Genomic DNA, 27,977 nt, shown 5'->3' on the forward strand with positions numbered 1-27,977 from the left:
CAGGGCGACACACACTGGGTCACAGGCTGCAAGAATAACGACACGAAAGCCACAATAAAAATCCAGTTTAACATCTGGCCTTTGCAACATTTGGGATAAAACAGCAATTACTGATGGATATGAAAAAACAACTTATAAAAGATTTGAGGTAAAGCAGCTTGTGTAGGTGTTGCACTTTCAAGAGTGGTTCAACCATAAAGGCACATGAGATTTTATTAAAACATTTTAACATGTGGGCAGATGCTACACTCACCGACAACATGAAAAGAAAATTGATTGAATGGAAGAGCTTAACCTCAATGATATTCTCCTCTTTTACTTGTATTTTCTAGGCAAATTCTGCACATGCTGAGGTTGTTTTCCAAAAAAAACTAAAATTGTGAAAATAAGTGCCAGGGCTAAGAAGAAAGCTAAAACCCAAGTCCCATGTGTGAATCCCTGGCAAGGTTTGTTTACCTATCATGAGCCACAATGGTAGAAGGACATCCGAATACAACAGGTGTCTCCATACACACTGATGCGCATTGTTCAAAAACATCACCATTCACCCTTGGGCTGAAAAGCTTTGTCAAGATATTGAATGAAATAAAAAAAAAAGGAATGAATAAAGTTTTTCAATAACAAAAAGAGCTACAAATAGCAATTCAATGCCAACCTTTAGTTAACCATTTCTGATTAGCTACAGATACATTTTCATCCCTACCAAAGGAGTATTGTGGTTAACACCCAGCAGACTGAACGCTGCATACTGATGATTCGATAATGATAACCATTAGCAACATCTTGCAAAAAAAGCAGGCCGCCCTGCTTTATAAACCTGGAAAAGCCTTTGTGATCATCGGCTTTCACAATGGGTGAATATAAAATCAAGCTTGCGATGATATAATCTATAAATAAGTTGAAGTTCATGGTTGGCTGGGTCTTGACATGGTGTTCTGATGTTAGACAGAACACAAGAGGGGAAGAATGCAATAAAAACAAAGCAAAGCAAAGCAGAGCAGACAGAACCCAGGAACAACACTGGCATCCGCACTGACAAGAGAGAAACATATAGAAACCAAACAGCATAAGACAGCCGGAGCTGAGAAGACTCAGCTCAAATCTATGGAAGTTCAAACCTCCATAAACAACCTTCCACTCTTTCCGATTTAACCTGCGTTAAAACTACCAAAACTGGGCAGTCACCTGTGCTTTCAGGTCAACTTTAAAGTAGAGATAAATGAGGCTAGTGATCAATGATTGTGATTTATTTTCCAGCAGTAGAACTTTTCTTGCCCACGATTAAGTGTGAAACGCACAGAGGATGGAAGTGTCTACATATTGCTTGACTAGACATTCCTTAATGCATATCCACCCACAAGGTCATATGGTCAAGTTGCATCACTTCCCTCCTCCTGCAGTTCTCTGGCCTCGTCTTCCATTAGAGGTTTCCCTCATCATTACTGTCTGTACACTCTCACTGAGCAGGTCTGAAGGACTGAGTCTTCTGTCATGATTAGGGAAAGCCGTTGTAGCACTTTGAAAGAATGTTGCAACGTTCACCATTAACATTCCCCGCTGTCACTTTCAATATCAATGACTGCGACTGAAAGTGACCACACACGCGCACAAAGACAAAACACCACACACACTTCCTAACTCATCCATCACACCACCCTTTTTCTACTAATTGTTCTCCCTCCGTTATGATCTCAGACACAGAGATGGCTGCACCACACCACCCTGGGAAGCAGCAGCAGCAGGAGGAAGAGGAGAAGGAGCAGAAGAATGAAGTGGTGCGGACGTGAAGACAGTGTGTTCCCTCAGGCAGGCCAAACCTAACAGATTGAGTAAATAAAGCAAGGCCAGTGAAGAATTGCCACTGGTTTTACCTGTGACCATGCCTTTGTGCTCCTTTTAATTAAGTTTTGTAATGAAAGAAACCCAAAGAATCTAAGCCTGCCACAGCTCCTGGGTTTACTTCCCGTCAATGGGATTACCTGGGGGAAACCTATTCACACTAACAGTAAGTCATATAACAGAATGTGAAACCTGAGGCCCGAGTACAACACGTCGTGACAGAAAAAAATGAACACTAGAATGACAGAACTTAGCCAAAGCCAATGCTGCATGCACACAGCTCGGCTACCCGGGGAGTCCTATTTCCCGAATTGGCAAGTTGTTCTTCCGACTTCGATATCCATGTTGTATTTTAATGTTCAGGGCGTTAAAACACCATGTTGATACAGTAGTTGTTCCGATACATGTTTCCCAGTTGGGAACTAATTTTGAGGCTTATTCTGACACCACATGCTTTGAGCAGAAACGCCCTATCTTGTATTGCTAATGATAATGAAAAATGTCCACCCTGTTGTTAGGATCCTCCTAAATGTAATAGATATGTCCTTGGCTGATGCTCCGCCCTTCCACCAAGTTGAATGAGAATCCGGCCAGGCGTTTCTTTGTGTAATCCTGAGCAAAATATTACATTTGACTCTCAAAGCCTTGAATGTAGGAATAGTTCCTAAACGTTATATTAGATAATTTGGCTATTACACGTTTCAAAATGGCTGTCAGAAAGTAACGTTTTTTATTTTTTTAAATGAGCACATAACTTTTTTATTTTGTTAAACGTTTTTTTTACAATTGCAAGCGGTTTCATCATCCTTAGTCACACAGCCCTCCTCTGAGTGGACTGTTACATTCCCTTCTTGTCATACTGCACATTAACCAGAGAAAGAAAATGTAATTGAGAAGATGTGCCGCATGTTTTATAGGCAGTAAAAAACATGGCAGAGTAGAACCAGGTGCAGGGTCTATCACAGACATATATTGTCCTATTCATCCATCAGACACCAGTTACTAGCCTGACAAAGATAGAGTGTTACTCGTCCTTGAAATGACAACAGCTATCTTGGGAGACCCTTCTGGTATCATCTCCTGCTCAAACCCATGTCTTGTACAGGTTTTTCTCCGTAATGAGGACCACACAGTATAATACCGACAACCTTCCCCCATAAAGATAAGGCATAACCCTAACCCAGAACAGGTGTTGTCCAATCAAAGCATTTGTTCTGGTTTGAAATAGTTGTTTTGTCCTAGGTCCCAATTAGACTCATGGGTATTTTAGGTTCCAGCTTAAGCCATTATCCTTAACTGTACTAATGAAGGATTAGAAGGCCCATTAGGACAACCCTGCCCCCATGAAACAAGAAACTGATGGCCACAAGACAAGAGGAACTCTTGTCATCTCTCAACAAGGGGAAGCTTGAAAGGAAGGGAATGTCAAATATACCAAATCCTTGTCAGAGCTGTTGGTTCAGTCTAGTGTTTGCTAATTAGCAGTAGGGCTTTGAAATTGTAGCTACCGGTAAATAAAGGGTGACTTTTCAAAACCATTCTATTCTCATACCCTCCATATCCTGTCACAAATTGAAACTCAGACAGTGACTGATTGTTTAGATTTTTCCCTCCTTTTCTCTGCTCTTGTCTGTTATGAAATTACAGTGATGTAGCTTCCAGTGATAACACCATTTTGGAGAGACAAGAGAAACTTACTAGGTTCATCAAATACCTTAAAGTTACAAGCCAAATACAAATATCAAACGTACATAAATCTACCTCTTCTTTGTTTGAACTCTCTCAGCAGAGATGGTAATCACTCTTGTTCTAGGAATGCATTTGTGGCTCCTGAGCTTAGTGTTTCTCTGTTGGTGAGTGACCTTCATAAAACTGTTGATTATTTTTGCTCCCTGTTTGACGGTAAACTGTGGATTCAGATTCAAAAAGGCCTATTTGAGATGTTTGTAATTTGCAGATTGCCGCTTTGTGTGTAGCAGCCAAGAGAGCAAGCGATGATTCAGCTGCACCCCAGACGTCTGTAATAACCACTTCACATCTTCTGCCTCCTCCTTTTCCACGCTCTGCAGATCTCTGTTTTCCAAATATATCTAAGCGTTTAGTTGTGGAGTTGCTGCAGGAAGCGTGGGATGACTTTAAGATCCTTTGAAGAGATGTGCATGATATTCCAACTTACTGGATCTCTATCCATATTGAATGACATTTTTGGAGGGAGCTTTAAATCTACCTAAAGCCTGTAAAATGAGCTGTGAGGCGTAGATACGCATGTATTCCAATTCTAATCATCATCATCATCATCATCTCACATGATCCCACTAAATGTGATCAGTGTTATAAGTTCAGGCTCGTACTGAGCGGTGCTACGTCCTCCAGAGGATCAGCCAAATCTCACATTAGCTAAACAATAGCCAGAAGCAGAGCAGGCTGGCAGGAGGATCCATCAGCGGGAGAAATGTAACTCAGCCGTCTGACATACCCCCTACAGCTACAGGTTTGAAATAAACTTTGGAATGTCAGAAAAAAAACCACACTAAATGACATGATTTTTTTCCACCAGTAAACCTTTAGAAAATAGAAACACATCACTGGAGCAAAAAATAAATGTAATTGCTATTTTTCTTTCTTAGTCGGCTGGCACTACTGACACTAATACAACTCACAAAAACTAACAATCGACTAGTTGCTGTTGACTTTAAACATATATTTGTTGATTCCACAAATTAATAAAACAATTGCCATACAGTCACACCTGCCTTGAACATGTGATCTAGTATCCAGTATTTATAGGCTGCAGAGAACAAATATTCGAGGACAATTTATCAAGTTAATCTTCCTGCTCCAACATCATTAAACCTAATGTTCCTCATTGACAAAATGATTTCACACAAAAGTGGGTTCAAACACTTTGGATATTGAGGAAATAACATCATCGTTTGGGTACAAATGCCAGTATGAGAGGTCTGGGCAAACCCAAGGTGGTATTGATAATAAAGGGAGTTGGAATGCAACCAACGTGTCGTGCAAAGTTATTTGGATAAGGGTTTGAATGTTAATTGGTCAAAAAATGTATGCAATTGCAGATCCATTTACACTTTTTTTTGGGATGTGAAGCAACTGGCTATTAGCTGTTTAAGATAACAGCGAAGGCTATATTTGTGGTTCCTTGACAAATTTCCGTCACAGTTAATGTCACACTACAAATTTGGAGCACAGTGAACTATTCTTTTTACAGGGTCTATTCATTCCTTCAGAATCAATGCTTTGGTGCCAGAGTACACCTTCACATAATATCAAGTTCCTCTATTACTATTCCACCCACCCCCAGATATTTGTAATACTATAATGGGTTCTCCGGTCATAGCGAAGAACTCCTCCAGTTTCTAGGAACATTCAGATCAAATGACCGTTCACCCATCGAGCTTGGGCACTCCTGTCTGCATGGACAGCTTTGACACTGCGACACACTCCTCTGCTGAGTCTCTGGCATGATGTGTGGCAACTGTTATCAGGGCCAGCGGTGGTCAACAGTACTGAACTGCTTTTTCTATTTATATGGTTCGTGAACGGAGGTGGATGAGTTTGAGATTTGAAAGAGCATATCACAGCCTGTGCTTGTTTGACATCACTTTGTATGCCCTGTTTCCATGTATCATTTCACCGGAGGCAGGTTTGGAGATGCAAGAAATGAAACCTCGTGTTTCCTGTTTTTCAACCCTGGAATGTTCTGTCCTTTAAGAGACAAGAACATGGTTTTTCTCAATGTCCCGTCCAACAAATGTAGTTGACCTGAATACAAATAAGATGAATCTCTCGCTTTTGAAACTGATTGAAAATCAAAGTATCACCCCCTCCTCTAAGATGTTCTCTTTTTCAGCTTCACTCTCAGTCGACAGGATTGACCCCTCCATAAGCCAATCATGCATGTCTCCTATTGAGCATGCCGGTACACTGATAAGGGGGCACACTGGGTCATGTTGGCTCCAATCTATTATATGAGGTCAAGGATTGGAAGGTGGATTGATATCCTCCCACTCATGGAGGCAGAGTGTGGAAGGTGTGAGAGAGGACCTTACAGGACCTTACAGCATCATAACGTTTTGATCCTTATTGATTTTCATTCCTGATGGAAACTTAAAGTGTTACATCATTGTTGTGTTTCCTTCTTTTCGGATCACTCTTAACCTTGACCCGTTTTAATTTTCTTGTTCATCTCTGAAAATACAGTTTTGACCTTCAATGCTGCTAAGGTGAAGGATTTTAAAAGAGTAATAAGAAAGAAGAAAGGACAAATATATATATATATATATATATGGAAATGCTTGGGAGAGATGCAATAAAACAATACAATAGCATCATTCTTAAATAGATAAAATCATGCTCCTTCCCTAGTTGTGTTGGCTGTCAGTCCCCTCCACCCAGCAGCCAGGCTGGAGCCGGGCTTGCAGCTGTCCACAGTCCAGATTACATAACGAGGCTGCATCACACCCCCCCTCTAGCCACTTTGCAGCCTCTCCACCATGACACTGTCAACCCGCTGAGGAAATGGCAAGAGGACAAAGTTGCACGCCCGCTTAAGGGACGGACGCACAAACTCCACTCTTCTAAGATTTGCTTGCTGAGGGCCAAGTTAATGAGGTAATGCAGTGCAGTAATTGCTCATTTGCTTCCCTATTCCCATGAAACGGTGGCCCCTTCACCTTTTAAACCTTCACTCAAAACACACACACACAGAAAAGCATGGCTCAGGTGTGGGTGGCTGTGCTAAATCTATACATGAAGCAACTCTACAGAGTGGCCGACCCGGTTTCCCAACATGCTCTACTCTAACAGTATGTATCATTTTGTAACCCTTACGTGCAATGCAGAGGTGCTCAGGGAAATCAAACCTTACTTAGACACATGTGCTGAACATCAGACAGTATTGAATGATACAATTTCAAGCTGGGTTTCACCTTGAATCTGTTAAATGCTGCTCAAACCTGCTCTACAAGGTGAGCCACATAAAACAGAGTAACGGTTCAAAAGAAATATCTGATGGACTTTTCCTTTCAAACTGGTTATGTTATGCTGGTGCTGTGTTTGGAAGACTGAATAAAAATTATTTCAAAAAGATAGAGTTTAATATATGCAAAAGAGTTTGAACTGTCTGAAGTACAGCTGAAACAGTCTGCAGCTTCATCCTTTTAGTAATCAGCCAAAAATGTGGTCTTCCGCATAAAAAAAAGAGATGTGGAAAAATATCGGTTGACTTTTAAGACAGTATATCACTACTGGGGTCATTAAACACAACTCTAGAGGATCACACTCGAGTGACAAGAGTCTACAGACCGTTCATGCCATTCAATGCACTCAAACGCCTGCAGTGAATTCTTCTGTATTGAAAATACATCGACCAGATTGTTGCCTTCGAGTGTGGTGAGATCACTGCTTGGTTACGGAAACTACACATCGCCACAGCCTCAGGTACACCAAATGTGTTCGTGCATCGCCACAGATGAACTCATTTTTCGAGCTTTCCCTGGTTATTCTAGGCGGAAATACAAGAGAATTTGCTGCGCTTCATCACACTGCGCCAGCCAAAGCTCAGCAGGATCACTTTCCAACGTTATATGAAGACGATACTCACAAAATTAGTCTTTGGAGAATTGTTATCAATCACGTTCAGACAGCACAATCCCCCCCAGCTTTCCTGTCATGTTTTGCTCATGAGCTTCACAGAGGTGGACTGATGTTTGTGGAGGGAGAGGAGGGATATACTGCTTTCAAGACATGTGATATTTCAAGATCTCTTTCTTTAGGAAGAACAAATGGTACCTTTATATAGATACCATTGCATTGACAACACTAAACCAATGTCAGTGCCTGCGTCCATTCAAACATGCACTTTATTTGTGGGAGGATGCGCTGTTTGCCCAGATCCAAAGGGAATACAATAATGGGAGAATAAAGAATTAGCCGGTGTTTTGTGTCAGTTGCTAAGCAAACTAGGTCTGATATGACAGAAACTCTCCAGTGTGTCCCACCTACGCAATACTTGCATCTCCACCAAGGACCACATGATGCAGTCTGGCATAATGACTGGGTGCACACTGAGTTGTAAAAACCAATGCTTTTGTGTGCACTTAAAAGCATATCATGGGGTAACATTACATAGAACTATGAGGAAACCTGCCAACTTGCCTATGTCGGTGTGATGAAGATCAGTTAATTAACCTGCAGTAATGGGAGCACTAATAAAAGCTGGGCAACCATTAAAAATATGAACATCACACGATTCATTATCGAAGAGCTATATTGAGTTAGATGGTCCACAAATCAGATTTATAATAGGCAACCGTTTAAAGCACACTTAATGCTATGCACCATCTGTTTCAGACAAACCTACTATTACTTGTAAATATGCAGGTGTTACAATAATTAACCCTGCATGTACCTGCAACTATACAAAATGTTTTATTATTCTTTAAATACATCTTCACAGTAGAGGAATGTTATAGTAATACCTAAACCTATAGTGACAACTATTACACATACACTGTTTTGGCAGTAACTGCAGCTTTAGCAACTGAATCTTAAAAAAAGCAAATGATCAGGCTCCTTTTGCTTTAGTTCAGGATGAAATATTACTTAGATGCTCAGCTTAACTTAAGTGAGTTTGAAGGACCCAAACTATAGCAGAGCCAAAGGAAGGATCTTACCGTTAGTACTTATGAGTGTAATATATTGCTGTTGCTATTAGTGGGGACATTAAGACTCATTGGGGATAATCCCCTCATTCGTTATCTCCCTGTGCTTAACTTTGGGCTAAATCCTTTTCTGGGACCCAGCAGTACCCCTGAAAGTGTCTGGGCTAGAGTTGGAGTAACTGTGCGTACGCGCTATAGTGTGGCACAGTCACTCAGCAAATTCCCCTTGTGTCACCTTGACAATCGTTGACAAGGAGAATTAAGTGTTTGAACCAACCAACCTTCATGATGCCGCAAGGTATGTTTCCAGCTCCCTGACTCCTGTCAGCGGAATTCTCACGGCTGCCACTCCTTGGACTGCCGTGCTCCCTGCACCGTCCGTTGGTGTACACTCCTTCGGCCCCGTACCCGTGGGCAGCGGCCGACACCTCCAAGTAAGCCCGGGTACCGGTGAGAGTCAGCGCGGCCGCTTCTCCGGGGGTTCCCGCTGTATCGGTCGCGCCCTGGGCTGACGGGGAGCCGAGGGTAGGATCCAGAAAATGTCCCGACACAACATCTGAAGCGTGTACCCCTGCCATGTTCCGCCGGTGTTACAGGAATGCCCTCCCCTCCTCAATGTAAAAACGGTCCATTTTCTCAAAGCACTGTGGACTTGTTGACGTCCAGGGCGACTGGTCTTCTTCTTCGGATCATCAGAGCTGGTCCATTATGGAGCGCGCGGCAACGTCTGAAGCCGGGCAGCTAATGAGCAGACGGTGGACCCCGCACGCGACCTACCCCGATTAGATTTCTGGGGGCGTGTGCTCAAAAAACACTGGAAAACAGAGTTGTGCTGAGGGTTTGCTGCTGTCGTTTTTGTTTTCAGCCTGCACTCTCGTCTCCTGGTCCTGAAAAATATGTTCTGCTCACCACGTCCGTTTTTGTGCGCAGCCCCTCTCGTCCTGCTCACTTTGCTCTGCCTGCTTCCCCTCTCATGCATCCGCGGGACAAATTCAAGACAGCGAGAGCGCAACCGCAATAAGCCCCAAAACGCATGTTCTCACGAGCGCGTGCATGTACAATTACACCGTTGTGGTGCGCGCGCACCATCCTTCCAGTATAGCAAACAGACTGTATTGAATATGTGTGGGTTCATGGCCACACATTGGAATATTTATTTTACACTCTTAACTCTATAGTTGTATCAGAGGAAACATAAAAATCAACATTAGCTGATCCTAGATGTAATAAGAGCTCGCAACTCACCCACAAACTAACTGCCCTCCATCAGAGGGCGCTAGAAAGCACAGCTAGGCCTACTTAAAAACATCTTCATTTTTTGTCCCACTTTATTCTAGTGGAAGCTTATAATGGGCTGATTTACTATAATGTTACTTTGTCCTCTTAAAAAACGATGAGAAAGAATTGGTCTTCTCAGGGTCAACAGGAGACAGTTGGACGGTTCAATTCAAACAGGTTTGTTTCCAATATAATGTTTTTAAACGCAGCAGTAAAGTTCCTTAGTAAAGAGAAAAGACAGATATTTTTCATCTTGCAGGTGCTACAACTTTAATGATTTAGATCCAGCTTACACCTGCTACACCACAAACTGTTTTCACCCGTCAAACGTGCTAAGGAGAATAGTAACACACTCGTCTGTAATTTCACAGTATCACTCTTCATCAAAGATGCAAGACTGCTCTTCCTCTGCCCCGCCTCCCCTCTTCTTAGGTATTGATTTGAAGACAATCAGCAGGAGGAAACAACAGTGCAGACACTATATATTAGTCATTTACTGTTGCATTCAGAGTAAATTATTAAACTAGCATATGTTTCACATACCAGAAAACTGAACATGCTCTGAGGCCAAAATAAGCTACAATTGTGCAACAACTATTATGTCATGGCAAACCTATCATCAGATGAGACATGGCCAGTAAGATGGGAAAATGCAACCCCATTTATAACCCACTGAGGAAGTAAATCAAATCACAGCCAATTTGTATGAAAGGAGTCATGTGACGCAGACAGCGTGAGTTCAGCGTCTGTTTATAATTGTCAAATATGGCCAACCTAATGAGATCCAAAGTGATGTCTTTACATCATGGACAGACTTGATTCCTTTTTGCAGGTTTGTTATCATTTATGTAAATGCTGCAAACAATAGGGAAATTGTTTCTGGTAAAAAGCAACGCCCACGTGACACACAGAGGATTACTGTAAACGATGTACTCATCGGATGTGTTTTGTCAGAGGGCGAGGCCTTCTGAAGAAGTTAGGGGTTTTTCAAGGGTGTTTCTACATGGATATATTCACAGACCTTGGTCGTGATAAGTGGCTTAATCTGCAGCCAAAACACAGCCTCTCTAATCACATTGAGTCCTGTGAATGAGAATGACATACAGAAGTACCGCTGGAGCCCAGATACTTCTCAAGGACGGGTAGGACAGTGAGCGGGAGAAGTTAATACAATCTGTGAATGTATGACGTGACAGAGGAGAGGAGAGGAGAAGATGAAGGAATGTAATGCTTGCTGGTCTTGGTGAGAATCTCATGCCCTCCCCCTCCCCTCCTTCCCTTGTGATCTCCAGGATCATGTATTATGCATTCTCAGAAATAATTCAGCAAAAGTTCTACATTAAAAGCCTCCCCGCCTAGTCCAGCTGTCTCACTGAAATATGAAAAGTCTGACGGCCAGTCTCCAAACATTAGCTCCATGTGGATTTAAACCCCCCTGGGTTGGTTCACATGAGTCCACAAAATGTGACCACAGTCAGCCTTCTTGTGGGCCTCTCGATCCACCCACAAATACTGTGTGTACAGTAAAGCATTACATTACTTAGGCTTAGAAAAGCTCAAATTAGACAGGAAGTCAGAAAGAAAAAGCTTAACACTGCACAGCACTCTTGGTAGTGGCACCCTAAAATAACACCCTTGTTGTTTTTCATTGAGGTTTGCTGTACAATAATATGGGGGTGACATTTTTGACTCCCTGGGCTGAATGAGCTGTCAGCATCAGACCAATGGATCTCCATCCTCATACCTTCAGGCCTCATCGGGGCCCATCAACAGGAGCCAGGCCGTCTTATTGATGACAGCCGGCTATTGATCAATCTACTAATCCTGGCTGGCTACAGGGGAATAGAAGCCAGGGTCACCCAGTCAAACGTTCAGGATTTATTACCTCACAAGATCTTTGTAGAAAGCCAAGTGTTTTTCAAAGTGTTCCTTCACACCTTTTCTTCTCCTTATTCTCCTTCTATAGCTCACTTGTTTCTAAATTACCCTTTTTTCAGCTTGTTTTGACCTTAGTCGATAGCTGGAGAAAGAGCTACCTATACTGGCTTTTATTGAACATCCAAAAAGGAAGATAGTATTCCCTGAAGTTGGGTAAATAAATGACAAAGTGTTAACAGCAGAATCACTGTTGGACCCGATCATTTTGAAAGAGGTAAATCTCATACCCATGTCCGACCAAAGGTGTAATTTTAGCACTCAGATGCTTACTCATTCAATCATGGACAGACTTCACTTCACTGCGGTCTAGTTAAAAAACAGTCAGAGATTTTGTGGCGCTGGTACTCTGTTCTGACAGCCTCTTGGAGAGCAAGGAAAACCCTCTTGAAACCAAGGATAGAGAAAAATAGGCTTACAGGAATGGTTTTATAACAGTCATACTGAATGATTTTAAGACATTAAAAGAAATGATTAAAACAAAGGTTGAAAAGCTTAATACCAAACCACTTCTGCCTTTTTCTCTGGGATATTTCTGTGGTCCTGGTGCTCTGTGCTGACACTTGTTGATCCTCGACCAACCAAACACCAGAGCTTTTGTGGTCCTGGTGCTTCCTTGGCCCATGGGATCAGTCTGGGTTTGCCCCTACCACACTCACCCACAGTGGGGATGTTTGTTAGGGTATTGCAGCGTAAAAAATGAAACCACACAAATCTACTTCTCACAGATATGTGTGTGAATTCTACATTTGGATGCTGATAGAGGGAGTTCCTGCTGCTCACAACCGGGCAGCGGAGGAAGGGTCTTCCTGAGCTCTGCCACCGCACTTCCTGCTCCTCCCCATGTGATCATCAGTCCAACAAGAACCTTGCATAAAATCTTGTAGATAAACAGGAACCACAACCAAATATGAAAACGTTAGACAGGAATCTATTATTTAAATTAACTGACGTTCCCATTATTCAATACAGGGACTAACACTTGGACATTTTGCATGATGATAAACAAGATTTATTCACATTACTTGTGTGGAAAAAGGTCTATATTTTGAATCATGTGTGTTTTAAAAGCACAAATTACATAATTGAAACATATCAATTTATATTTGACTAGAACCAAATTGCCAGTATGTGGTCAAACTGAACTGTATTTTGTCCTTGCTTCCCTGTATGCTCTTTCATAACTTGTTGATTTAATGGTGTATTCACTTAATTGACACAATTTAATAAAAATAGCAAACCATTCAAAATTAAAGACTGAATAGCAGGTCAAAGCCAAGGGCATTACTTCGGGTGGAGAAGAGACAAGTACAGGATTTGGAGAGCCATTTTCTTTAAATATGTATTGATGCTAAAAAATGGTTACCCCTGCCTTTTGTCTTTTTATTCTAAATGTCAAAGAAAGCCATCGGTTACATGAGTTACATGATCAGGCTAGAATGTTAAGTGAATTATTAGAGCAGAAGTGTTGTTTACAGATAAATGTTTTTTTTATATAAATGTAATTATTGAGTCTGTTTTGGCAGCACCAGTAAAGTCATACAGCTGGATACCCTAAGAAGCAGTATGTCAGTCTACTCAATCTTTGCTATACTGAAAAAAAGTATGTATTCACTCCTTATATAAACTAGCTGTATATTTAAACTAAAATAAGATACAGAGACACACAGTTTTTTGTGTAAAACAAAAATGTCACCCCATATTATTGTGTCTGATCCACTGGACTTTCCTGACATCTGGTGGTGACATGGCATCGATGAGTTAGAACAACAACAAAACATTTGATTTTTTTTATCTTCTTGTATTTTCAAACCAAAATGTAAAATGTAAGACTGTAAATGAGACTTCATCCTACTGGGTTTGCAATATCAATATCGGTGTTATATTTATTCTACTTCTCAGTGTAAACTGTCCATGTGTCCAATACAAAATGACAAAAGCTACATTTGACTTGAAAATAGTTTTTAAAGACACAACAAACATTATTGTTTGTGAAATAATGACTACCATTATGTTGATGATATAAGTAAGGCTGGCACTAAGACCTATATTAGATACAGTTAGATACAATTCAGGCCCTATAACAAGGAGAGCCAATGAGTCTGGCAGGATATTCCTCTAATTTCTGGAGTAAAGAGATTGTGAAATTGTAAAAATCCCCAAACAGCTACCAATGTGTGAGAAACGTTCAACCTGTCCCTGAAAAACCAAGGCTATGAACAATAGGATAAACAACCATCTGAAACTTTGAATACTGATAAGAACATCCTTGAGTCAGCAGAAGTATAATACAACAATTTGTTCTTTTAAATAGTGAAGAGATACACATTCAGAGTTCTCCTTCCACCCAGCTGGTTATATCTCTCACAGGCTCCGCCCTCTACTGGACTCTATGGGTACTCCCCTTGATCATATCATGCAAGCATTCATCCACTGAGACTTCTATAGACGTAGCCAGCCCCTGGGCGGGCCTACCTGAATGCGCGCACATCTCACCACATAAAAGGAGGCCTCGCCTCCTGACTGCCATCTAGTGATGGGCATCTCGATTCCCTTCGGGGACACGAATCTTTTGATTCAGTTCACTTTAAAGATTCGTTCACTGATTCGTTCACCGGTTCGCGAATGACTTCTGGTGATTTGCACGTTCGCGAACGATTCGTCTTTGTACTTAATTCGTTCAGTGAGTCTTCACTACTGCCGAAGTCCGTACAAGAAGTTTGCTGGCGTAAAAGGAAATATTAAAACACATTTTAAACCTCACCTTGTTGCCCATGACTATGCTCTGGGAATAGGCTACATATTATTTAAGAAAAAAAATTGGCCATTGTTAAATCTCATAAATGAGTGCCTGACTATACGATGTATTACAGCAGGCTAGCACGTTATACTTTCAAACCCTCAAACCCATGCACGTACTATATGGCCTAACTTAAATTCCAAAGCATTAAACTCCATTTGGCCGAGTTCAAAGTGAATAAAAAAATATATCCTCTACATCGGTGACGATTTATTAATATTCTATACCCATCTATGTTTACCTTTAGCTAGCGGCTAAGCTAGTGTGACGCTAATGAGCCCAGCTATCCGCCCTCTGAAGCTTTTAGGGCCGACAGGGGGAGGAGAATACAACGCTGTGTGTATTTATCGCTAAGCTAGCGGCTAAGCTAGCTGGACGCTACGGTTCAGTTATCCGTCCTCTGAGGCATTTGTGGCGTACAGGTTGAGGAGGATTTCCCGCTCCTGTGTGTGTGTGTGTGTGTGTGTGTGTGTGTGTGTGTGTGTGTGTGTGTGTGTGTGGGTGTGTGGGTGTAACGGAGCTCAGATGAGAGGGCTCTGATTACAGTTTTAATCCTCTGTCAAACTGCATGTTTTCTGCCATATTTGATGAGAGATAAAATGATTTTCTGCCACAGGAGTTTGACAGAGAATGACCGAAAAAGTACACAGTAAAATAACTTCATAGTAGCTTACTTGTGGTAGAAGTCTAACTAGTACTGAGTCCAACAGTAAAGTACTTCATTGTATTTGTGGTAGTTGTCTAACTGAGTCCAACTCGGGACCCTCCTCTTGAAAGAAAGGGATATAAGATAAAAGAACTGTAGGAAACAGTTCTGAACTGTTTCCGCGAGTTCTTTAAGTTCGTCGTTCGTGAACAGCTTCTCTTTAGCTTTTGGCGGAAGGCGGCGACTCAAACAAACGAATCGTTTTGTGGGAGGAATCAGTTCATCTCGTTCACTTCAGAGATTCGTTCAAAAAGAACGAATCATTCGCGAACGACCCATCACTACCCTTTCTCTTCAGCAAGCAAGAGAAAACACTTGAAGAGAGAGACGGATAAAGAAGAAAAATGGACTTGGAGCAACAACCCTGCCCTTCGTGCCCGGGCGTTATTGCAGGCGCCGACCTCCACCGCCAGTGTATCGAGTGACTGGGATCCGACCACGCGGCGGCCAACCTGGGCCAACTTACGGCCTGCAACGCCTGCCGTTTGATCCCTCGGCTCAGCCGCCGCCAGCGGCTGGTGCAGTTCGGGGATTGTTACGTCTCGCCGGTGGAGGACCCAGAACTCGAGGTGGTGGAGATGGAGGACCACGATGAGAGAGTGCCCTTCGTGTTCGCCATGCCAGTGGACCGGACGGGTCCCTCTCCCCGACGACACCTCGTTGATTACTTGGACCGCTGCGTGGGCCAGATTAATAATCTGGTCCACGATATGGCTACCGCACCCGGCCGTGTGATGTCCCTGGCCACCGTGGCGTGGCGTTGCGTCACATGTGGCTAGGTCTGACCGCACTAGCCAAGAAGGACCGAGACAATCTCCTTGGGGCCCCCGTTTCCATGGAAGGGCTCTTCGGGTCGATATTCTCGGTTACCCAGCGTTTCAGTCGCCTGGAGGAAGAGAGGGCGCAGCTCAGCCGCATGCTGCCGCTGGCTCGCCCTCAGGCCCCTCCTCAAGGGAGAGAGCGCCCAGTGGTGGTAAGGCGGAGAGAGAGAGCGGGGCGACACTCAGACCGAACCCCTTCTTTGTGCCCAAGAGCCTAAGGAGTGTGTTCAGGTCGAGGGCTATTCAGTTGGGGGGCTTGAATCTTCCACCCCATAGTTGGGCTACGGAGGCTAAATTGCACCTCCTCTGCCCGGTGCTAGCATGTTATGTGGAGTGCACGGCTGCCCTTAGACGTACTGAACAGCTGTTTGTGTGCTTCGGGGGCGGGGTGACCGGGAAAGCCCTGTCCAGGAAACTCGTGGCAGGCTGGCTCTGCGAGTGCATTGCACATGCCTACGGACAGGCGGGGAGAGCCTTCCTCACGGGCGTCCGTGCACACTCTACACGAGCTATGGCTGTGTCAACAGCCTTATTTAACGGCGTGAGCGTGGAGGACATATACACGGCGGCGTCTTGGTCAACGCCAGGCCCCTTCATAACGTTTTATCTCTTGGACATGTCTGGCTCCTTTTCATCGTCTGTGCTTGCTGGGGCAATGCAGGACTGGTGAGGAGGGAGGGGGGCTGTGAGTCAGTGGGCATCTCCCCTCCCGGGCGTAATGCGCTTACGTTTTCCTGGGCCCCGGTCCCGGGGGACGTGGCGTGCACTGGGACCATAGGGGCTGGAGGACTCTTTCCCCCTGCTTTAGGGCAGGAGGGGGGAGCCCTCCACGTCATAGTCCATACACGCTCTTCGCGAGGTGAGCGTGTCTGAGTGTGCGACATGGGGCACTTGTGCTCTCCCCGCGCTCCTTAGGGATTCGGGAGAGGTGGTGCATAGTGAGCCCATAAGGGGCTGAGGGCTCTCTCCGTTCGCCTATGGGCGGAGGGTGGGAGCCCTCAGCGCTGTTTTCCGAGCACACCTCCGCGGGGTAAGCGTTCCAGAGTGTGCTCTGTCAGCCGCAGCCCCAACTTTCTCTGCGGTTACGACCGGGGAGAGGTGAGTGAGGCGCAGCGGCTGCTAACCAGAAAGCCGGTCAGAGACAGTGAGATGGAACAGTGTTGTTGTGGGACGACAGCGCGTGTATACATCGAGCCTGTGAGAGATATAACGAGGGGTTACGTATCCTTGTTATATAAACACAGGCGGAGCCCTCTACTCAGGGGCCCTGTCTGTCCTATGCTGCTTGCTGAAGAGAAGTGTAGGATGCATGGGCGCGGGAAGGGGGGCGCTGAGGGCGCTGCAGCACCCCCTAGCGGCAGGCAGGGGGTGCGGAGCTCCCCTGTCTGAATTATTATTTGACGGTTATTGCTGCTCCCGCTGTGCATAATCTGTGTAATATGTAGCCAATAAATTCCACACTGTTGGTAAAATAATATTTTGGCCTGCCCCGAATGTTTTTTCTGTAGCCCCGGACAATTCTACCTCAATAATATAATACATTAACCGTGCTTTACGTGAACCTCATCAAGACACTAGAAAGGACGGCAGGACTGTAATTTCCCGTGTTCAGTGAATGCAACAGAGGCAAGACACCAGACCAATCAGAGAGTTGCATGGAAATAAAAGTGTGCTTGTGTCATTCAAGCTCGCGGCTCTGTGTGTGTGCGGAAATAGCGCATTTAGTGTGTGTGAGAGAGGGGGAGAGAGAGAGGGACCGGTGCCAGCAGCAGGGACCGTGTTGTTAGCATCTGGTTAGCTAGCTGCACTAACGGACATACGGAGCTGTTTGTTCCACAACAAGCTGGAGGAGAGCTCTCCTCTCAGACTGAGAGGCTCAGGTGAGCTAAAGGACTCTCTGAGTGTTTAGATCAGGGGTCGGCAACCCCTGGCACGCGTGCCAACATTGGCACGCGGCACCGTAACCAGTGGCACACTAGGAATAAGTGGAATAAGTGTGCAAAATATTTAAATTGTATTATCGGATCCTGAACGAGACCGCCGCCAGAGCGCGTCTCCCCGTTACCTGCAGAAGGAAGCCATGCACGCAACGCAGCCCCGCTCTCTTTACTCCAGGTGACTTTCTGCCGCTTTCCTCCGTGGTGCAGTGCTGATCGTTTCAACGGGGAGGAAAGCACTTCACAAATTGCAGTACCCAAAAGGAGCTGTACAAATGCCGCAGTTTTTGCGTGGCTGTGTATTTAGTTGAAAGCCCAGTGGCGATCTGCTCATCTCTCATCGAAATAATATGCTACAAAGGGGGCGGACTGGCCATCTGTGTGTTGAACTTTCCTGTCGGCTCCCAGACCGTAGTCGAGGAGGGCAGAAGCAACAAGCTTCAGGTTCAATAACCTACTTTAGCTTAAATGACTGGAGCGAGGTGAGCTCTTCTTGGGAGGCCGTTGCATTTATTTAGCTGTTCTTCTGTTTCACAAAATACATCACAGACCTCTGTTTTTCTGCTTTCCCGTTTCCCTTCCAGAAACATACACACGCTCGCTCACTGTCGCTCTACCATCCACAAACACATGCACAAGCCACACCCCTCTCTCTCTATCTCTCTCTCTTAAAGGGACAGCGATCTCATCTCACTCTGCATGACCCGACGCGACCCTAATATATCCGTTGTGTGCTCTGTGCTCATATCAAAAAGGTTGCCGACCCCTGGTTTAGATAGTTAAATTTAGTCTAAGTTATCTCAGTGGGTCTCAAACGGTTTGGTCAAAAATTATTCAAAAGATTATTTCCGCGGCACACCTTCATATGATCATTATAGTTATAAAAAAAATAAGAGAATAAAGGAAAAACAGTTATGAAATACTATATGGCAGTAAAACAAGAATACAGTTTGAAAGGGGAGTGATTTGTAAAATATCCATAAAGAAAAAGAACATCTGCTTACAGTTGTGTTTCATCTGGGTGTTGAGAGATGTATCCATAGATCTCTTAATGTTGCTCTCAAAGTGCACCAGATTGATGCTTTTAACTTCAATATTTAAAAAAATATCTTCCCGGGGGAGCATCCCCCCGGACCCCCCTAGAGGAGCTGAGGTCCGCTCCCCACTCGTAAAAAAATAGCACTTTACCCCTGCCTATATGCCGTGAGCTGATTATCGAGCCTTCTTTGTAACAGTCGCGGGTTTACTGTGTGTTTGCGTGCGGTGAGTTTTTTTGTGCGTGCTCTATAGTGCCCGTAATAGTGTTCACTGGAGTCCAGCACCTCAGCACCCCCACTCAAAATACCTTCCCGCGCCTCTGGTAGGATGGCAGTCAGGAGGCGAGGCCTCCTTTTTATGCGGTGAGATGGGCGCGCATTCAGGTAGGCCCGCCCGGGGCCGGCTACGTCTATAGAAGTCTCAGTGGATGAATGATTACATGATATGATCCTCCACATACTTTGGTGTTACACTAAGCATGGCTATGCTTGTCATATAGTATCATTTAATTGTTTTGACAAACAATTTTTCATCATTTATTAAATCTAAATTATTATACTGTAGTGCCGAGAGACGGGAGTCGGAGGCGGGGTATCGAAGGTACAAACTAGACTTTTATTTAACATCAGAACAACATGTAAACAGCTTTCAGCCCGGGAAGATAAGACCGGGGGAAACAGGAAGTCCGGTCAACTCACTAATGTCCGTGCGGAACAATACCCCAACGCATAGTTCCGTGGGTGAATAATGTCAATCACCACACAAGCCCCCCCAGAATTCACCCATAGTCAAAACCCTCGCGCCTGGGAGGAAGTACCGCCCGACCCCGGCGCGTACGGACCACAGGGGCTGAGGAGGGCGGGGCCGCAGGCGAGGGCAGGGGCAGGGGCGCCAACGAGGGCGAGGGCATCCCCACAGGGGGTGGGGGGCGGGACATGGGAGGGCGGCCCCGACGTGGGGGCAGAGCCAACTCCAACGGCCTGGAAACGTCCACGTGAGCAGGCTTAATCCGATCAACGGACACAGTCTCAGGCCTGCCACCAACGTCCACCACCAGGCTCTTGTCCCCGTGACGTATGACCCTGAACGGACCGTCGTAAGGGGGGCGCAGGGGACCGCGGTGAGCGTCGTGGCGAATAAAAACGAAATCCGCCGACCGTAATCCGGGGGACACCCGGAAAGCTGGGTTGCTGTGCTGCGACGTGGGGACGGGCGTGAATGTCCCGGCGGTCTCCAGCAGGGAGGAGCGCTGCCCGGCTGCAGACCAGGGCACAGTGGCGGTGGGAATGAATTCCCCGGGGACCCGTAGCGTCTGGCCATAGACGAGCTCCGCCGACGAGGACTGCAGGTCTTCCTTGGGGGCACACCTGAGGCCGAACATAACCCACGGGAGCTTATCCACCCAGTTGCCGTCTGTCAATCCGGCACGCAGTGACGCCTTCATGGATCGGTGAAACCGCTCACACAATCCGTTAGCCTGGGGGTGATATGCGGTGGTGCGGTGCAGCTTGACCCCCAAACCCACAGCAACAGCGTTCCACAGCTCCGAGGTGAACTGAGAACCGCGGTCAGAGGAGAGGTCAGACGGGGTCCCGAAGCGCGCCACCCACGTGCCGATGAAAGCGCGGGCGACGTCGGAAGCTGACGTCGAGGTGAGGGGAACGGCCTCGGGCCAGCGGGTCGTCCTGTCCACCATCGTAAACAGGTAGGTGAAACCGTGAGAGGGGGGAAGCGGACCTACGAGGTCGACATTGACATGGTCAAACCTCCTCTCAGGAACCGCAAACAGTTCAAAAGGGGCCCTAGTATGGCGGTGGACTTTAGCCCGTTGACGAGCCACGCATGCGTCGACCCAGGACTTCACGTCCTTCTTAAGCCCCTGCCACACGAACTTCTGCGACACCAACTTCACGGACGGTTTCCTACCGGGGTGGGAAAGATTGTGAACCGCCTCAAAAACGGGTCGGCGCCAGTCCGTAGGGACTAGCGGTCGAGGCTGGCCCGTGGAGATGTCACACCACAGCTTCGCGCCCGAGTCACCGACCGTGACCTCCTCCAGTCGCAATCCCGTGACCGAGGCCTTGAGGGTCTGGACCCCGTGGTCAGAGGCCTGGTCAGCGCCCATGCGGAGGTAATCGAGGCCCAGCTGCACAGCTCCGATGACCGCTCTGGAGAGGCAGTCCGCGACCACGTTAGCCTTGCCAGCGATGTGTCGTATGTCCGTGGTGTACTCGGAGATGTACGAAAGCTGGCGTTGCTGTCGGGCGGACCACGGCTTGGCCACCTTGGACATGCAGAAAGTAAGTGGCTTGTGATCCACGAACGCCGCAAACTCCCGGCCTTCCAGCAGGAAACGGAAGTGGCGAACAGCCAAATAGAGACCAAGGAGTTCCCTGTCGAAAGCGCTGTACTTGCGCTCCCTGGGAGTCAACTGGCGGCTGAAAAAGGCAAGCGGTTGCCAGGCGCCGTCGACCCATTGTTCATGCACCGCGCCCACAGCGTAGTCAGACGCGTCGGTGGTGATAGCGATGGGGGCCCTGTGTGACGGGTGAGCCAACATGGCGGCTTCGCTCAGGGCGGCTTTGGTGGCATCGAAAGCGGCTTCCCTTTCAGCCGTCCAGTCTATGGCCTGGCCGGGGGACTTGTCCTTGAGGGCCTCGTACAGCGGGCGCATGGTGTGGGCCGCCCGGCGGATGAACCGGTGATAAAACGTCACCATCCCGAGGAACTCTCGGAGCGCCCGAGCTGTAGACGGTCGTGGAAAGGCGGACACGGCCTCCACTTTCAATGGGAGGGGGGCGGCTCCATCTTTGCTGATGAGATGCCCGAGGAAGTGGATGGAGGACAACCCGAACTGACACTTTGCCGGGTTGATAATCAGGCCGTGTTGGCTGAGCCTCGCAAAAAGGACACGGAGATGTGCCTGGTGCTCTTCAGAGGAGGAGCTGGCGACAAGGATGTCGTCTAAATAGACGAAAATGAATGGCATGTCTCTGAGCGCCGAATCCATCAGCCGCTGAAAGGACTGAGCTGCGTTCTTAAGTCCAAACGGCATACGCAGGAACTCGAAAAGCCCGAACGGCGTAATCACCGCAGTTTTGGGGACGTCTGAGGGGTGCACCGGAACCTGATGGTAGCCCCGCACCAGATCCACCTTGGAGAAAACCAGCTTGCCCGCCAGGTGTGAAGAGAAGTCCTGGATGTGAGGGACCGGGTAGCGGTCTGGCGTAGTGGCGTCGTTAAGGCGGCGGTAGTCATCACACGGTCGCCAGCCACCGGCTGATTTAGGGACCATGTGGAGCGGCGAAGCCCAAGGGCTGTCCGAGCGGCGGATGATGCCCAGACGCTCCATGCTGTCGAACTCCGACTTGGCGACCGACAGCATGTCAGGGTTGAGCCGCCGGGCCCTAGCATAGACTGGGGGGCCTTCAGTGTCAATGTGGTGCTCTACCCTGTGTTTGGTAGTGGCAGCGGAAAAGGTGGGCTGCGTCAAGTCGGGAAACTCACTGAGAAGGTGCTGGAACTTGTCACCCTGTGAGAGTGAGCTGGAGAGCCCGCTGAATGACGCCTCGCCGCGGGTACATGCGAACGAGGCAAACGTCAGTGCGTCCACCAGGCGGCTGTTCTTGACGTCCACCAGCAGTCCGTGAGCGCACAGGAAGTCTGCGCCAAGGAGGGCGAAGGAGATGTCAGCCGTGATGAAATCCCACTTAAACCGCTGACCCTCGAAACACAGGTCCACTGTCTTTGTGCCATAGGTGCGGATAGGGGTGTCGTTAGCGGACGTCAAAGGTGGGCCGTGGCCCCCACCGGCGGCGTCCTCCACCGTAGCCGGCAGGACGCTCCGCTGGGCTCCTGTGTCACAAAGGAATCTGCGACCAGAGAGGGTTTCCCTGATGAACAGGAACCGGTTGGATGTGCCCACGCTCGCGGCCACTACCGAGCGCAGGCCTTGGCGTTTCCCGTTTCCTTGTAGGTGCAGGGGGGACGGCACATCCTCGCTTTCGCCCCATAGCGTGCATGGTACTGACACAGGCCAGGGCTGGAGTCGCTGACGTCGGCCCTGGAGCTTCTGCTAGGTGGCATGCCTCTACCAGGGAAGGAGCCGCTGCGTGTCGGGGCCAGCACCTCAGGGGTAAAACGCTGGGTGCCAGGAAGAACCGGTCAGCTTCTTCGGCTAAAGCGCGTGGCTCAGTAATAGCCGTGTTAGCGAGCGCTGTCTGAACATGCGGCGGCATGTGCCGAAGAAACAGTTCTATGAACAAAAAATTGGGTTCTTCCGTACCTAGCAGGTTGAGCATCATTTCCATGTGGTCAGAAGGCTTGCTGTCTCCCAGGCTATGAATAGCGAGCAGGCGTCGGGCCCGTTCCGACCGAGACAGCTCGAAAGTCTTTAGCAGGAAAGCCTTGAACGCTGCATATTTATCCTGGGCAGGGGGAGATGTAATAAAGCCCACCGTCCGGGTCGCAATGGAGCTTCCCAGTGCCGAAACGACGTGGAAATAGCGTGATGCGTCATCAGTTACTCCGCGGAGGGCGAACTGAGCCTCCGCCTGTGCGAACCATGCAGCCGCAGATGTATCCCAAAACTCCGGCAGTTTGAAAAAAACGGCGTTATTTGCCATGCTCGGTTCAGTCTCGGATCCTTCTACGAGACTTATGTCGGGGTCACCAATGTAGTGCCGAGAGACGGGAGTCGGAGGCGGGGTATCGAAGGTACAAGCTAGACTTTTATTTAACATCAGAACAACATGTAAACAGCTTTCAGCCCGGGAAGATAAGACCGGGGGAAACAGGAAGTCCGGTCAACTCACTAATGTCCGTGCGGAACAATACCCCAACGCATAGTTCCGTGGGTGAATAATGTCAATCACCACAATACTTACATTGTTATCATTTTACAATCTGCTTTGGCTATTCAGTATATAATTAAACAAATTAGGCACATTTTAGTTTGAAATAATGTCATTTTGATAAAATGGGATACTGGATAATCTATTAAGTATATTATTATAGCATAATATCATATTATTTTTAACGTACTTCTATGAGACTCAGTTCAGGTGCTACCCACAGCTCTTTCTCATGTGTTAGCAGCTTTTGTAATGGATGCAGGTCCAGGCAACCACCTGACTGACCTATAGGACCCCTCTGCACTCTCTGACCTGTACACGTTCAGCTAATGCTATAGTAGCCTGCAGATTGTGTATGAATAAAGGCAGGAATGCAGTAAGTAATCAACCATAGGAGGCTAATTTGTTTTTTGTCTCTAAAAAGCAAAAGTATAACCTAATAATACAAATAATTGAAGCGATAAGTGGTCACATCATATTGAAAATTATTACTTTTTTTTCCTTATCGCTTTTCCCAGGTATGACACCGGGCAGGTTAACATTTGACTTCAAATCCAAACAAAACATGTGATGCTGATAATATCCAGCAGGTGGCAGAAGTGAGCTTCTTCAGAACATGTGTCAGCAAGCAGCTTACTGGTCTGCATTTGAATAAAGTGATCAGACGCAAGTGGGCTTCCTATACTTACCCTCTCTCATGTCAGGATTTCTCACAGGTCCAGTTTACACATTTAAATGAACATTACATTTTAATGTTTAGCCCAGGTACCGTTAAGGCTTCCACAAATCAAATTACCTCCTTTAAATTAAACCAAATGTACCAAATATTCCTTATTTGGTAACCATTTTAGCACCTCATGACACAACAATTTCATTATATACAGTTTCATTGCGGTAAGAAAATCAACTTGTATCCTCAATGCTACTGTTTGAGAATTTTGCACTGCCTTTAAGTGTTACTATATAGGTGAGATAAGATTATTAGCTTTCAAACGCTTTGCAGACAGGAATGTTGCATTCATGTGCTACTGTATTCAAAACAAACCTCCCTACAAGAAACAATTGTGAAGTCTTAAATGTCAGAGGGTTCCATATGCACATATATCCTGTTTACAACTGCAATCCTTTAATGAAGGGCTTTCAAATCTATGGGCTCGGAAGAAGAGTTAAAGTGTTATGCAGTGTACATTTAACATCCTTTTTTGATGCTTGGACGTAAGTGTACACGACCATTTTATTTGTTTACCTTGTCCACCAATCTATTTTGAAACTACTTACTATTGGAGGAATTTTAGGAAACGTGACTGACTGCTTGTAAGATATTGATAAATCTTTACATAGCACACTATAAAATACTACTCTGCAGAAGGGATGAAAGCTCCAATGGTTTGTTAGTTAAAGCTATTGCAGTAACATAAATATTGTATACTAAAGTGTAGTTTGGGGTTTCTTAAATGCATGGGTTTCTATGCAAAATAAAGGACTGAAAAGGCCCCGCGAAAAACTTTTCTCCTGGGCCACGCGTTGACTCATATAGAGCATGATTTAGAGCCTCACTCAATGTGTTGGTAAATGCAACAGTTTGTTACATTTAAAAATAAACCCCTTTTGTCCCGGACTCACATGTTTATTTACCTCGAAGCAGTGGAAAGTATGTCTTTTGACAGTTCAAGGACTCCCTCATACTGTATACGATCCAGCTACACACAATACTCCTGCTGAATCCACGTGAGAATCTGAAGAGCCACTCTTCTGCTCGGGGATTCAATTAACTGTGTTGATTTACCACATTTAAAAAATAACATTTATTTTGTAGTGACATAAAAATCTTTTGTACTTCTGCAGGTTGAGTTAAAATTATTTATAAAACTTTATTTTTCCTCTTTTCAACTCATGAGCTGTTCATCTTGGAAAAACCTCCAAGTGAGAACCCAAACCACGAACATGGTACACATACATTAAACAGCACACAGCGCCATCGACATCATCGAAACAAAACAGAGTCTACAGTGGAACAAAGCTTTAGAAATGATGGGAATAATGGTGATGATATATCACAAGACTGCCCATGTAGCTTGAGATTTAAAATACAAGAAAAGAAAGCAAGATACAAAAAAACCTTGAGGAAGAAATAAAAAGAGAGACCAGGAAATATTTTTAATACTGTAATGTCTGTCAGACAAACACAAAAGTACATCATAAATTTTTCTCTGATTTCCAGTTGCTCCGTGTCCAATTTTTTTCAACCTCTGGTAAAAGGGGACTTGAAACTTCTGCTCAGACTGAGGAGGTATTTGTACGTACGTATATCCTCAACAGGGCCATGCAAAGGGGTTACATTCAATAGGGGGAGTGCCAAATAAAACATAATAAAATAGAATTATGATAGACAAAATAAATTCATAGTTTCTGTATATATTGATCTTTTTCTTTTTGGCTTATAGATCAGCTAAGCAAAGCGATTCATTCCTGAGGTGTAAGGCTGTGGACACATTTCCAATTCAACATTGTGTATGTCAGCAGGGGGAAGGGTAATAGTCTCATTCTTTGCTATATGTTATATTTTATGTGTAGCAGAAAGGGAACCTGCTGTGAAATTCAACTTGAGCAGTAACAAACGGCAGACATAGTTTGTTTTTCGTGGATGAGGTGCTGGTGAGTCTGTGCAAAGCATTAAAAGCTTGCACCTATCTATCAACTGAGTGCCGTGCAACATCCACCCACATCTGTTCTGCGTAGCATAGGGACAGATAGGCAGAAAAATATAGAATATTCAGGAACACAGACCCGACATGTGACACTTCATGCCGCCAGACTTCATTATAGGTGAGGGGGTTTCAAGCATAAAAAAAGCCAACAGAGTTTCCCGTCAGGCAGCAAGGAGATCTTCTTCACAAACGCAAATCACAAGAATAAAACCCAATGGCCGTACCTACTGGTGTGAATATGATGCAGAGAAAACAACAGAAGCAATCGTATACGACGACTGTCAGTAGGATAATGCGAGGTAGCATTGATGAGGGAAACAGAGGGACCTGAGAGGACAAGCAGGCAGCGCTGGGTAAATGCTTGGATTTGCATTTCTGTGAACAAACAGAAGATAAATAGCTTTGTGAGATCGAGGGAGGTGCGTGAACCACCCCGTGTCTGGGCTTCAGCTGGTGAACAAATCAGATAAATACTTCATACGCTTGCACGTGTGTACTGTGTGTTGATGTGTGTGCTGTCAGTTGCAGGAAGCAAAGAGTCACTCTGCCTCTAGGTTAGTGTATACAGTATGCATTCGAGAAAAAAACTGACTCTGCAGAGCAACGACTTTGATTACGTTGTTTAGAGCAAAAAGCTAAACTCTTCATTTAAGTTTCTTTTTTTTGTCAAAGGGGCAAGTTCAATATCACTATCAAAATACTAATAACCCATTTACAAAGCAGAAAATATAACAAAAATAAAGACATTTAACTGTTAAGCTGTCTTCATACAGTAGCGTATTTTTAAAATCAGATCAAAATCAATTGGAAATGCATGCACAATGAGAATGAACATTTTCTTTTCTTTATCATAACACTGTAACATTGTAGGCTTAATACCTAGTCTGTTTTACAAACACTTAAAGGACACAAATAAAAACTAAGAGAAGTCACTGACATGCATGCTCTCATGCTGAACAGAAGAGAGACAAAATCACAAACATTATTAACATTTCACATAACAGCTATCTGAAAAAAAGATAAATGAATGGAATTTAAACCATGAGAAATGTCAATGTGAGGGGCAAGTTGGGAGGCGGGGTCTGTATGATGTCGAGGGTTAAAAGGTCAAGGGTCAGGACTGCTGGCCGCCCCACTGGCTGTCTACAGGCCGCCGAAGGAGCTCCTCTACGTGCCTCGCCACGTCCATGGTGTCGTCCAGGTCGAAGTCTCCGTCCGTATCCAATATAGAGTCGCTCCTGCCACAGGACACAGAGCGGAGCCAAACCACACTCAGACAAGCTGGCAGCACATCACTAAGAAAAATCCCAGTTGGAGCAACAAGACACTCTTTACTCGTATAAAATGCACAGTCACACACACCCTCACTCATTCCG

The 27,977-nt window shown here is 45.7% G+C and overlaps 2 protein-coding genes across 5 annotated transcripts in view; both read right to left on the minus strand.

Moving 5' to 3' along the window:
- The window catches only part of LOC307014066 (inactive phospholipase C-like protein 2), a 63,699-nt gene extending 54,174 nt beyond the window's left edge, over nt 1-9,525 (minus strand). Inside the window, exon 1 of the mRNA XM_079641753.1 lies at nt 8,807-9,525. Coding sequence (XP_079497879.1) covers nt 8,807-9,103 — 297 coding nt within the window. The 5' untranslated portion in view covers nt 9,104-9,525. The remainder of the gene's footprint in view (nt 1-8,806) is intronic.
- Nucleotides 9,526-25,739: 16,214 nt separating this feature from the next.
- Nucleotides 25,740-27,977, minus strand: part of stat5a (signal transducer and activator of transcription 5a) — a 56,167-nt gene continuing 53,929 nt past the window's right edge. For 2 of the 4 annotated variants that reach the window (XM_079642688.1, XM_079642689.1), the window contains one exon: nt 25,740-27,896. In XM_079642688.1, the coding sequence (XP_079498814.1) occupies nt 27,716-27,896 (181 nt within the window). In that variant the 3' untranslated portion in view covers nt 25,740-27,715. Of the gene's footprint in view, nt 27,931-27,977 lie in introns of all 4 variants that reach the window. The other 2 variants (XM_079642690.1, XM_079642691.1) reach the window with 2 other exon arrangements.

The sequence above is a fragment of the Notothenia rossii genome (genome assembly GCF_949606895.1).
Source record: "Notothenia rossii genome assembly, chromosome: 8".
NCBI lineage: Eukaryota > Metazoa > Chordata > Actinopteri > Perciformes > Nototheniidae > Notothenia > Notothenia rossii.